This window comes from Populus alba, chromosome 2 (genome assembly GCF_005239225.2).
Source record: "Populus alba chromosome 2, ASM523922v2, whole genome shotgun sequence".
Lineage (NCBI taxonomy): Eukaryota > Viridiplantae > Streptophyta > Magnoliopsida > Malpighiales > Salicaceae > Populus > Populus alba.
Genome location: NC_133285.1, coordinates 15,353,472 through 15,365,407, shown reverse-complemented (window position 1 = coordinate 15,365,407; position 11,936 = coordinate 15,353,472). Strand labels below are relative to the sequence as shown.

The following is an 11,936-nucleotide window of genomic DNA, read 5'->3' as shown; positions in this document are numbered from 1 at the left end:
AAAATGAAATAAATTGTGCCAAGGCAATCATAAAAAAATAAAAAGGTAGTGTAACTGTTTTTAAAAATATTTTTGAAAAAAAATTAAAATTTTTTATTTATTTTAAATTGATATATTTTTTAGTGTTTTTAGATAATTTTGATACAATGATATAAAAAATTATTTTGATATATTTCTAAATGAAATGCACTTTGAAAACAATTGGAACCACACTCTCAATTATTTTTATTTATTCAAGAGATGGATTATTCCTTGGTAGTGTTATTTTTTCCTTTATTTTTTTTAAAAATTAAAAAATTATTTTTGTTTTAAATTAATTATTCGGAAGCTTTTTTTATTATTATTTTAATATATTAATAATAAAAATAAATTTTAAGAACAATCTCTATCACATAATCACATACCAGCTTTGTAATGCAATTATTATAATTATTTTCTAAGCTTGAGAACAGCACAACTTAATAAATTTTAATTAATTGTAATATTTTTACGAGAAGTGATATTTATTAAAAAAGAAATAAAAAAAAACGCCCACAGTTGAGGCTTCTTGAAAGTCATGTCAAAGGCTTTGCTGGAGCACAGCTTGCAAGTTTGAAGCAAAATTTACTGCATTTAGTGTAGTTGTCCAGTCAATAAAGGAGAGTGTATTATTGGATAAACACATCGATAAAGTGGAAGGAAACCCACAAAGGAACAAATATCACATAATGATTATGTTGGCTTCGTCCATTGTTACAGTGTAAATGCAGCATGATTGACCATCTTTATTCATTTATTCCGGTTAGCCTGTGTCTCAGAAAGCAGCATCTTTTACGGCCCACAGGCATGGAAACATTGCCTGAATCATTACCGGCAAAAGCTTGCATCATATTCACGATCATGTATTTTCAAAAATAATCATTGTTATGATATTAACCAGGCTTGAAGAACAATATCAAAGCTTTCTCCAGGAGATTTGTCTCTTGCAGTGGCGGAGCGAGGATGTTTGAGAAAAACGTGTTAGTATTATTGCTATTAGACTTGAGTTAGTATTATTGCTATTAGACTTGACTTGATTTAGCGAGTTGAATTAAAACTTAGCTTGTTGAGCTGAATTTAAAATAAAAAAAATATAAAAATTGATCCGGTCAAATCTATGTAGCTCGATAAGTTAACTCATAATTTAATTGACCCGTTTCAAAACTTGAGTCGACTTTTCTTTATTATTTTAGAAAATAATATTTTTTTTTTAAGTTGATACTTTATTGTTTTGATTGATTGAGGTCGGCCAACCCAACCAACAATTTGGGTTAAAATTAATAACTTTTGCTTAAAACTAAACTTATGATGTGATTGGTATGATATAATGTAGTGTAATATAATATAATCAAATATACAGTGTAATAAATAATTAATGTAATGTAATGCAATGAGATTGTTTATTACATTTGTAAACTTTTTAATGATGTAATGGAGCATTTGAAAAGGTTTCATTTCACTCCTTGTAGTTTTAAAAAATATATAGTCTCTATTTTTATTTATAAATTGGTCCTTATAAGATTTTTTGGTCCTTGCATCTTATAAAAATCACAATTTAATTCTTATGATGATTTTTTTTCTTAATATGACTCAGACTTTTCATGGTTACTTTTAATCATGGTTACTTTTAATTAGAGATGACAATTTCACCTAAACATATCGGACACCAACCTGGATAGTTAGTGAATTTTATGGGTAATTTGAGCTCTGAGCATGCTCGGGTAAAACCTGAAAGGACAAAGTCAAGTTTTGAGTTTGGTATGGAATGGACTGGTGGGCTGCACTACACTGTGGATCGGTCTAATTTTTTTAACAAAAAAAAAAATGCTTGAGCAACGGTTGTGTTTTAAAGAAGAAAGAAAACTCATTACTCGGGTCATTAAAGAAGCAAGAAAACTCGTTACTCGGGTCATTAACTCAATTGAATCCAATAGTATCAGGTAATCCAATAATCAGATTTAAAAGGTAGGCAACGACAATAGATGAACCGCAAAAAAAAAAACATTTGGCAATAATTAATTACAAAAAATGAACCGCCAATATCATACCTGGGAGGAGAAAAAAGAAAAGTTTGTTAGAGACTCACCGTCACTCCACCATGGATATTGCTCACCACCAAAAGAGTTCGTCAAGACAGTTCAAATCCCACAACAAAAGGCTACACGGTGACATCGTAAGAAACGACATAGGCTGCTAAAGTAATTACCTAAAAAAGCAAAATGAACAAAACATAATGAAGTGAACATGCCTATATTCAATCAATTGATTCTATTTAATTCAAAAATAAACTTTATAATTTAAAAAATAATCATAAATAAAAACAAATAAAAAAGCCCATAGAATAAATTAGAGGACATATAAAGCAAATAAAAAAAACAAAGACCAACCTCTAATTAAATAAACTTTGAAATTTGAAAGATAAAATTGAAAAAACATTAACTTAAATGATAAAAAAAAATATGCAGTGAAAATTAGGGCAAATCTCCCAAAACTAAGTTAATTTTTTAAACTTGCAACCTTTGAAAAGAATACACGGGCTTAACCAAGAAGTTTAAATCCAACCAATTTAATGTTGAATGATGAAATAAAAAAAAAATACTAATCTAAAAACTTTGCTGAAGAAAAACAAAATATCAATAAAAAGAATAAGGATAAAATCTGATAAGAAAAAAAAATAAAAAATGATGAAATCATAAAAAAAAATTCAATTCTAAAAATGGTCTCAAATTACATAAATATAAATTAAAAAAATAGAGATCAAGTTTGACAAATGAAAAAATTGAAACAAAATTTTAATTTCTTGAATTATTTCAAATAATAATGAAAAGAATATTTATTAAATTATATAAAAAAAGAGAAGTTGAATGGCTGCTCTGAAAATCAAAAGATATGGTGTCAAAATTGAGGAGGAGAAAGAGAGAAAAATAAATTAATGTCAAACCAAAGGTTCGTTTGGTGCAGACATCATCTGGTCATGGAGATAGTGCTAAGATGAATTAGATGGTGCTCTGGAATGATGTTTTTGGTCATGTATGTGCCATCTAGAGATAGCAGAATGGCTAAATGCATATGTTAATAAATTTTTTAAAATTATTTTTTATTTATTAAAATATCAAATTATCTTGAAATAAACCCAACAATCATGAAATATCAATAGCTTAATAAAGAAAATACCCTTAAACCAACAATTTGGACTAATTAGGCGTTTAAACTGTGCCTCCAAAATAAAACGACAAAAACATCCTTCCTTACTAAAGATATAAGAGTTATTTTTCTCAGTGTTTTATATGAATATATATATATATATAAACCTTTTAAAATATTAAAATGATCTTATAACGAAGGCTATTCCACTCTCGGCCATTAACTTATGAATTTTTTTAAGGATAAAATAATAAAAATATTATTCCCGTCCACGTTGTGTGTTGAGAAACAATATTTTTACCATGTATTTTGTTTTTTAATTGTAATTGTATTATTGCTATTCCTGACCTAAAATTTAGTAATATCGTTAAAGTTTGAAACAATTACATTTATGCCACAGGATATATATAGAAAGCTTAGGGTTTCTCCTTCGCCCTTCCCCCTCTTCAGCCGGCTGTCAGACCGTGTCTTACTCTCTCGTCTCGATTTTTGAAATTGAGTGGGAAAGTCCATTGTAGCACCTGCATTCCTTCCAGCCAGGTTGGAAACTAATCTCTTCTCTTAGCTTTGTTTCTCTGCCCTTTTTTCTTTTGTTTTTGTGTGTTTGCGATTGCCTATTTGACAATAAAATGAATTCTTATTTCAATTACCCAAAACTACGATGCGTTTTGCTCTTTATTTTCCTTCTCTAATTTGAAATTTTCATTCCCTAATTCCTCTGAACTTAGATTTGTAGTTTGTGTATGGAAACACTTTGTGGAATGTCTTGTTAGATTCATATATGGTGTCAATAGTGAAATGGGTACGCTAACTTATTGCTCAGTGGATTATGTGGAGGATATGTTTGATGAAATGCTTGTTAGAGTGGGGTTTTGATATCCATTGTGCTTTGTTTCAGGTGATTGATATAAAAAAATAGTTTCTTGATAAGTGTTTCTTACCCTGTTTTGATATCCAGTTTAAGGTTATTCGACGTGGCTGTTGGCAGAAAATCAATTTTGGAAGGCTTGAATCACAAATAAGCTAGCGAAGGAGTCCCGAGGCTTTTTAACAAGTCCCGTTGCATCTCCTTCTCTTCAAGAATTCAACTGTGAGAATTCATACACGTTTTCTATGAATTCTGTTGATTTGTTAATCTTTTATTGTTGCATATTTAAATTTAAATTGGTAGTATCGTCATTCAATTTCTCCCATGTAACCTTCCTCTTTCTTCTTCTCCTTGAGACAATGTCAGAAGCTTTTTGAAGCCATGACTGTTATACATGACCAGGAATAATGGTTTGTTCATAATCAATGATTGCAGCTGCTCGTCATCTTGCTTTTAATCAGCCTTAGCTTCTGCTGATCGTGTTTCATCCATGCTTTGAATCTTTGCTATGCTTGTATTGTTCTTTTATTATAACATGATATTATCGCGTAACTAATTAATTAACAGAATAAAAAGCAAAAATGATAAAGATTTAGAAACCATTTACCTGATGAAATCACAAGTAGAATCAGCAGCAGCAGTAAATGCAGTGATGCTCATTGAGACGTGCCATTAGGTACCCAATGTCATCCCTAGGTATCTCTTTAAATCGAGGATGATCAACGCTGCTCAAACAACCTTTCAATCAGTTTCAATATTTGAGGGACTGATATATGCATTTTGATATACTAAAATGATTCATTTGTTATTACAACAAATTAAAAAAAATAAAGAAATTCAAAAACAAAAAATGTCAAGTGTGATTTCTATTCTGCCAGCCATCCATACCAAACTGACCAAAACATAATAATAAAATAAAAAACCCTAAAAAATCAACATGTATTTTCCTAAACTTTTCGAGCTTTGAAGAAGTTGACTGATTGATTGGTCAATTGAAGTTAGCCAACCAGAAGCAGAAGCAGCAGTCATGGCGTATGCTTCTCATCTAATTAAGCATTCTAAAAAGGTATTTATTCTTATCAGATCTCTTTATTATTATTTGCTTAATGTTTCATGTTTTGTATTTTCAAATAATAATCGTAAATTGAATTTCTGGATTATTTTTTTGTGTAAAATTTATTGCATGCATCCTCCCTTTCTCTCTCTCTCTCTCTCTCTCTCTTTTGAATTCAGGATTCAGTTTTTATTTTCTGTATTTATTTTGTGGAAAACTCGAATTTTCCTTCTGATTTTTCTGTTTTTAATTAACTTATGATTTATAATTTTTTACTTTTATTTTTGTGGTTTCAGCAGTTACGAAATGTTTCCAGCTTAATGCGGCATGAGCATGCTGGATTGGTGCGTTGGTTATCAAATGATTTTCACCTCTCCAGTGGTAAAAGAACCGGTATGTAAATAATCTCTAGCATTCATAGGAAATCATTTAAATCTGTTGGTGATGGTTGCAATCAAGTATTTTTATTTAGTTGCTGATTTTGTTTGACTGCCAAGAGTTACTGCTGCACTTCAGATGCGTAATTTTTTTTATATGATTAGATATGTATAGATTTTGATTTAATTGGTAAGAAAATGTGAATGGCTGATGAGGTTTAGGAATAAAAAGATGACAAGTGAGAAGTGCATGTTAAGGGATTTGGATTTGTTTTGTATTGTTGCAGTGAGTGTTTTTCAACGGAAGTTAAGTGTGGTGTTGTTGTTGGAAGTTTTGACTCTAATTGTTTCCTCTTCTTTCTTCATTCCTTGCTGTGATATATTCTTTTCGCAGTTTGGTATAAAAACACAAGTATACGGGGTGCATTTTTATACACGAGTGCTTTCAGAAGTAAATTGATTGTTAATTTACTTACTTGATGCCCTTTTTTGTAGTTATTGAGGAGTTAAATGTGCAAGAAAACATGAACTTTGACAATGGGATTTCTAGGCCCAACTTGAAAACCACCTGGGTGAAACAAGCTGACGTTATCAAAGAACCTTATATGTGTTCTCCTCTCCAGAACCTACTTCTTTATTTCCCAGGTATAGCATTTCTTAGCATGGTTTCTGTTTCCTCAACACAATTTCTAATTAGGGTGTCCATTTATCTAATAACTCAAGTACCCTTAAATATATATAGGAAAAGGTGAAAATAAATTAGATTTAAGACCCAAATAGCTAAGTGTGTGCCCTTTGACCTTGTGAAATTAGTGATTATATATCTAGGGTTAAGTGGAGTAGTGCTTATGGGATTGGTGTTATAAGTTGGAAGACATGGAATCTATTACATTCAGATGCAAGAAACATTTGACGTGTTTAAATAACAAAAGTGATGTTTGTCATTTGCTCCATTAAACTTGTTCAAATCAAGATGGTGCTGATTCTGAATAATAAGACAATTGAGATTGATGATAATTTGTTGAGTTGTTTACAAATTAAAAAGATCAAAGTGATTTTGTAAAATAAACTATCGTTTTCTAAAAATTGATGTTGTTTTTCTGTAGGATGTGTTTCTGCAGATGAAAGTGGCAATCGCCTGTTCCTTTCTGACAGCAATCATCATCGTGTTATTTTATCTGATGGCAATGGAAAGATTCTGGATTCGGTATGTATAACTGTTACATCAAATGAGTTAAAAATAGATGCAATGTGAAATAATGGATTTCCATAAATCTAATTTTATCTGTTTGGACGAGGGAAAATTAGAGTACACATGGCAAGAATATCTTGGAAAAGATACACATGGCATAAATCTACTAGGAGGAAAACTGTCTAACTGGCAAAATGAAAGTGGTACAATGCTTGAGGTTTCCATTTTACATATTTTTATTGATTGTCAATATTGATTGATTGACAAATCTTGTTGAATGAATACTGATATTCTACTTGAATTTATTCACTGGTTGGAAATTATAGTATTCATCAGCCATCCCCTAGGATGGTCAAGCACGGACTCCTAAATAGTGGTTTCCAAACCTGGCAATATATAACTCAACCCATTTCTTTGTCTGTCATGCAAGTGATAAGGTTTAATAGTTTCATCTGTAGATATTTGGGCATTGCAGAACTCAATAGATATCACCTCAAGAGTTTTAGTGATTTTCTTGCACATCTTTCTCTAATGCACCATATTTATCCTTTTTTTTTAGTTGCATTTTGATTTGTGAAAAGCTCAAATGAATGTAAAGATAAAGTTTGAATTTAGACTTACATTTTTCATACACCAGATTGGTTCTGGCCCTGGATTTGAGGATGGAGAATTTGAGTCTGCCAAGCTAGCACGTCCTGCAGCTTCCTTTTATGATGATGACGAGGATTGCCTGTATATTGTAGATTCAGAAGTATGCATTCAGAAGCTTTTGAATCATGATTTATGCTATGGTGAAGTTTGACGTGCCCCTCAGGATAGGTTTTTAAATTAATATTGAATTTCAATATCAACATGGGTTTAAAAAGATAATAACTTCTCATTAAGGGTCCCCTTTATTTTGCGTAGAATATTTTTCAATGTTTGGCTTGAAATTTTTTTTCCTATAAAATGTTTTTCATGTAAAATGTTTGTTAGTGGTGGTGGTGGTGGTGGTGAGATTTAGATAATGGTTGAAATAGTTGGATGATATTATAAGTGGGTTATTATTTGAAAATTATTTTACCAAATTTCATGAGCTAAAAATGTTTTCTAGCAAATGAACCAATTGACTAGTTTTTCTATAAAATACTTTACGTGAACAAACACTAGAAAATATTTTCCAGAAATAAAGACAGGAAAATCTATTAAACGTTTTCCTATAAAATATTTTACGCAAAATAAATGGACTCTAAATTTGTCAACATGTTATCAAGAAAGTGCTTGACATATAATTATGCTATTTTTAGATTTTTCACTTATTATTTAATTGAATTGGTTCTTATCTGTTAAGAACCATGCCATCAGGAGAGCTGATCTGGAGAGTCGGGTTTTAGAGACAGTTTATCCAAAAAGCTTAAGTAAGAAAAATAATAGTATTTGGACCTGGATTATGGATAAGCTGGGTTTTAGAATCAATGTCGATGCAAGATCTGAAGAATTTGATTCACAGCCTCTGGTGTTCCCTTGGCACCTGTTGAAGTCCATGGATAATACTTTCTTAATCATCAGCCGTAGGTAAGGAAGGGTGTTTGTCTTATGGTTACTTATTAATAATAAGCAACAAATGCCTCTTTAAAATTTTTGCATTCTTTTTCAGTTTATTTGCTCTGTCTGCTTTAAATTTTGTTTTGCTTTTTTTTTTTTTTTCTGCAAGCTTTTCTTTGGAATGTGTCTCTGATATGTACTGGTAGTTCCTTGGAATATGCTTCTGTTTGCCTATGCAAAAATTTTCTTTCTGCCAAACATGTGAAACTAAGTGGTGAAGTTTTCTAATTAATTTGAGCAAAACAAGTAATGACCAATTACAAGGGAACTGTGTGATGCTTTCAAAAGCATGCCTATTTATTGTAATCCGTCGATGCACCACATCAAACCAAATAGCACAGACTTCCTTCCCAAACTTTAGTGCTTGATAGAAACTAATTTTAGAAGGTTGCAGGGATCACTGTTGCAGGGAACAATATTCACAACTTTATAAGTTGGCTCTCTATCTGTTTGGTTTTTGCATAAATAGAAATATGAAGCTTTAGTGTTTGGATCTATTTCATGTCAGATGATCATTTTGATTCTGTTTAAGTAAACTTTATAGTCTGCCATGAAGTTTTGTTTGTATTTTCAGCTTTGAAACTCTGTGGGTCATAGATTTAGTGTCAGGAGAGATGAAAGAATGCATCAAAGGTTTGTTGTTTTTCTAGATTTTTTTATTTTTTCATAATACTCTGATGTTCATGTCTAATATTTGCTTATCAAAATTCTGTAAAGGATTTCCCAACATTTTGGAGACTTGTGGACAGTTGATCGCAGGGAAAATATCCCTTTTGAAACAGCTACCAATTGATTACTTGAAACAGCAGACTGATGTCAACTGTTCCCTGAAGGAATTTCCATATGCTACTCTCGTATCAAACTTAACAACCTTTGAGAATGACATTGTCTTGTGTGACACAGGTAGAGCAAATTCTGTATTTTCTTCATCTTGATGTTCATCTGCTGTGGTTTTGGTTTATTACTCATTTCTCCCTTAATCTCCTGAAGTTGCACATAGGGTTCTTAAAATAAGTAGAGAATCCGGTGCCTGTTCAAACTTACAGTTATCAAATTTTGGGATTCTTGGATTACCGTTCTGGCTATCATTCCCTGTGGAGAGAGTTTATTCTGTGTGAGTATGAGTACTGTATTCTGCAAGGTAGCTTCTTTCTGAATTCAAATCGAATTCTTCTTAAAAAATGGTGACTTCACTTTCCTTAAGACAGTAGTTTGCTGAAGAGAATTTCCTTTAAATTTTTTATGCTGTGATATTTGTTCCTTTTTGGCCAACATGCCAGTTGCATGTAGACCTGTTTCAACCCACTGATATTTTGCCCAATGTTTTTGGCTGATTAGTGCTGGAGCATCGGCCGATCATATTGAGCACGTCAGCTTGTTACCAGGTATTTGCTGTTTAGTTTGATTAATTTCTGTGTTTACGATGTGAAATAATCTTTTGCACCATTCATCACTCTAAAACATATCCACCTCAATATCAAGAGATTTTAGATCCTTCGATACCATTTCCATCTGTGCTATTTTTGGTCTTCCTCTTCCCCTCTTCCCTCTTCCTGTCAAACCATCACTTATCCAAACCAAGGACCCTCTGTTGGCCTATGCTGGATGTGGCCAAGCCATCCTAATTTCCCTTTTATCACCCATCTCCAATGTGCACTGCGAGGATCTTTTGGCAGATATGTTCATTTATAATCGTATCTTGGGTTAATAAAGTTTTCCATGACTAAAATTTAGTTTTCTGTGCATGCTACATCTCCTTCAGGAATTTGGTGTTGAATAAAAGTTCTCAAATGACGTGGCATCTTGGCTTTCCGTGTCAAACATCAACACTAAAAATACTTAACTTGAACTTAACACTAAAAATACAAATGATAGTTGAACTGTTACTAATTTTCTAATGAAATGCATTACACATAATATAACCACAGCTGCTCTGTGGATGATGTGCGAACTTTGACACAACCTTGATTTTACTTGAAAATCAAATAAATTTCTGCTTGCAAGGTTGAGGTTTCAATTTTCAGCTACTGACTTATCATGATCTTGGTGGAACAAAGATGTAGGCAGTTTTATTTTTGTTTCCGCATACTTCTGCACTCCTGAAAAATGAAACATGTCTTTGCTTGCTTTGAAATCCAAAGAAGCTGAGCCGCTTTTGTGTCTGCCATTCCACAAATATTTCAATCACAAGAAGACTTGTTTTGTTTTTTGTTTTTTTTTTTTCCTGACTGCACCTAGTGCTCAAAAAAACTATGCTGTGTGCAGGCAGCTATCTTGATCTCATTCAAACATATAAAGATAGGAAAACCATGCAGGCAGGCTGCTTGCATGGGGCTATACCGATTTACATCCCTAGTTGCTGCCTTCATATATTCATGCCACAAACCACGAAATAATCTGCCATGGCTTGTTTTCTGGTTTATGTAACAGGAAGGGTTGACATGAGGTTAAATATAGACATCCCTATGGATACTGAGCTTGTTGAACCATTACAAGAAGGATGTATATGGCGCCAGGCCAGAGGGTCTGCTACAGTAATATTAGGAGCAGAAGATGTAGTGGGATCCTCAGAGAAGGTTCCTAGTTGCAGAGCGTTTTTTTTTTTTTTTCCTGCGTTACCTTCCATATCTTGCTTTTGCTTTTGATCTTTTGGCGCAGTAGCCCTCTACTTCCAGTCCCTCAGTAGTTTTTGGTGTATTCAGGCTGGTGTTTCCCAACAGTGGTATGATGAATTGGATAATCTGGCATTTTCAACACCTGGATTAGAGATGGCTACTGAAGAGGATAATGCAACCTCTGATGTCAATTACCAGGATGAGAGACTCCATATTGATTGCGCTGTCAACACTAGTCCCGGGACAAGTGAGGTATATTTGGTTTGTCCTTTGCTTGATCGCTTGCTTTCGACATGTTCTTCATTCCATTTTATTTATTTATTTATTTATTTTGTGCTGACTGATTGTTTCAAATTAGTAATAATATCTTTATTTTATCTGCAATAACAGCTTATTATACATGCGGCACTGTATCTAAAACTAAGAAGGCATCTTGATCTGGAAGAGGGTGGACAGCAGAAACATGCCGCGAGGATAGCTGATATTTTGAACCCTGGAAGAGGTGAAGGACTGGAAAAAGATTCATGCATTCAGCTCTTGTTAAAATCGAACTGTAATTTGAGAGACCTCGTCTTTGTGAAACCCTTGCATGTGAAGATAAAATTGGATACCCTGGATCACCCAAAAGCTGATAATTCAAAAGATATCATCTTAACAGACTCTGCCATTGAAGTCAATGTATCTCTCTAGACATGATTGCTGCTGTGAAAACACGAATATCCTTGTCACAGCAAGACCCTCCTGAGGGCAAGAGGAAAAATTAAATTAACACTCAGCAGGGATCCTCCATTGCAGGGCATGCCCTTGTGTCGTTGTGTTTTTGTCATAAATTCAAATGTAAAAGGAAAATCAATAGATAGGAATTCAAAGTTCAATCTGATTGTTGTACTGAGAAGAACAGATCATAAATAGAAAGAAAAAGAAAGAGAGATGGGATTTGGTGAACACTTGTAGAATTGAAATCGTTTCTCGTCAAACCATAATGTTTCAAATGGAATGTTGATGTCGATTCGTTACGATTGATGCAGCTTGGTTTGACATTGTGATATGAGAGGGTTCAAAACTACTGTTACGAGTTGACCCG

The 11,936-nt window shown here is 32.7% G+C and overlaps 1 protein-coding gene across 4 annotated transcripts; it reads left to right on the top strand.

The window, feature by feature from the left end:
• The first annotated feature begins 3,600 nt into the window (after window positions 1-3,600).
• On the top strand, window positions 3,601-11,808 carry LOC118049878 (uncharacterized). 4 transcript variants are annotated; one of them, XM_035060031.2, is made up of 15 exons: window positions 3,601-3,702; window positions 4,121-4,252; window positions 5,033-5,096; window positions 5,384-5,477; window positions 5,957-6,106; window positions 6,568-6,668; window positions 7,291-7,404; window positions 7,984-8,207; window positions 8,812-8,870; window positions 8,955-9,140; window positions 9,228-9,351; window positions 9,576-9,622; window positions 10,668-10,813; window positions 10,940-11,104; window positions 11,243-11,808. In XM_035060031.2, the coding sequence occupies exons 3-15, from the start codon at window positions 5,058-5,060 to the stop codon at window positions 11,540-11,542; spliced, it is 1,749 nt and encodes a 582-aa protein (XP_034915922.1). In that variant the 5' UTR covers window positions 3,601-3,702; window positions 4,121-4,252; window positions 5,033-5,057; the 3' UTR covers window positions 11,543-11,808. The 4 variants fall into 4 exon arrangements, with proteins under 4 accessions (XP_034915922.1, XP_034915918.1, XP_034915921.1 ...); XM_035060027.2 differs by having other exon boundaries at window positions 5,381-5,477; XM_035060030.2 differs by having other exon boundaries at window positions 5,029-5,096.
• The last annotated feature ends 128 nt before the right edge of the window (window positions 11,809-11,936 follow it).

Coding starts and splice junctions, on each gene's coding strand:
- LOC118049878 (XM_035060027.2), top strand. CDS start 5,058: ATGGCGTATGCTTCTCATCTAATTAAGCATTCTAAAAAG. Junction 6,107..6,567: donor CCTACTTCTTTATTTCCCAG/GTATAGCATTTC, acceptor GTTTTTCTGTAG/GATGTGTTTCTGCAGATGAA. Junction 9,352..9,575: donor GTGGAGAGAGTTTATTCTGT/GTGAGTATGAGT, acceptor TTGGCTGATTAG/TGCTGGAGCATCGGCCGATC.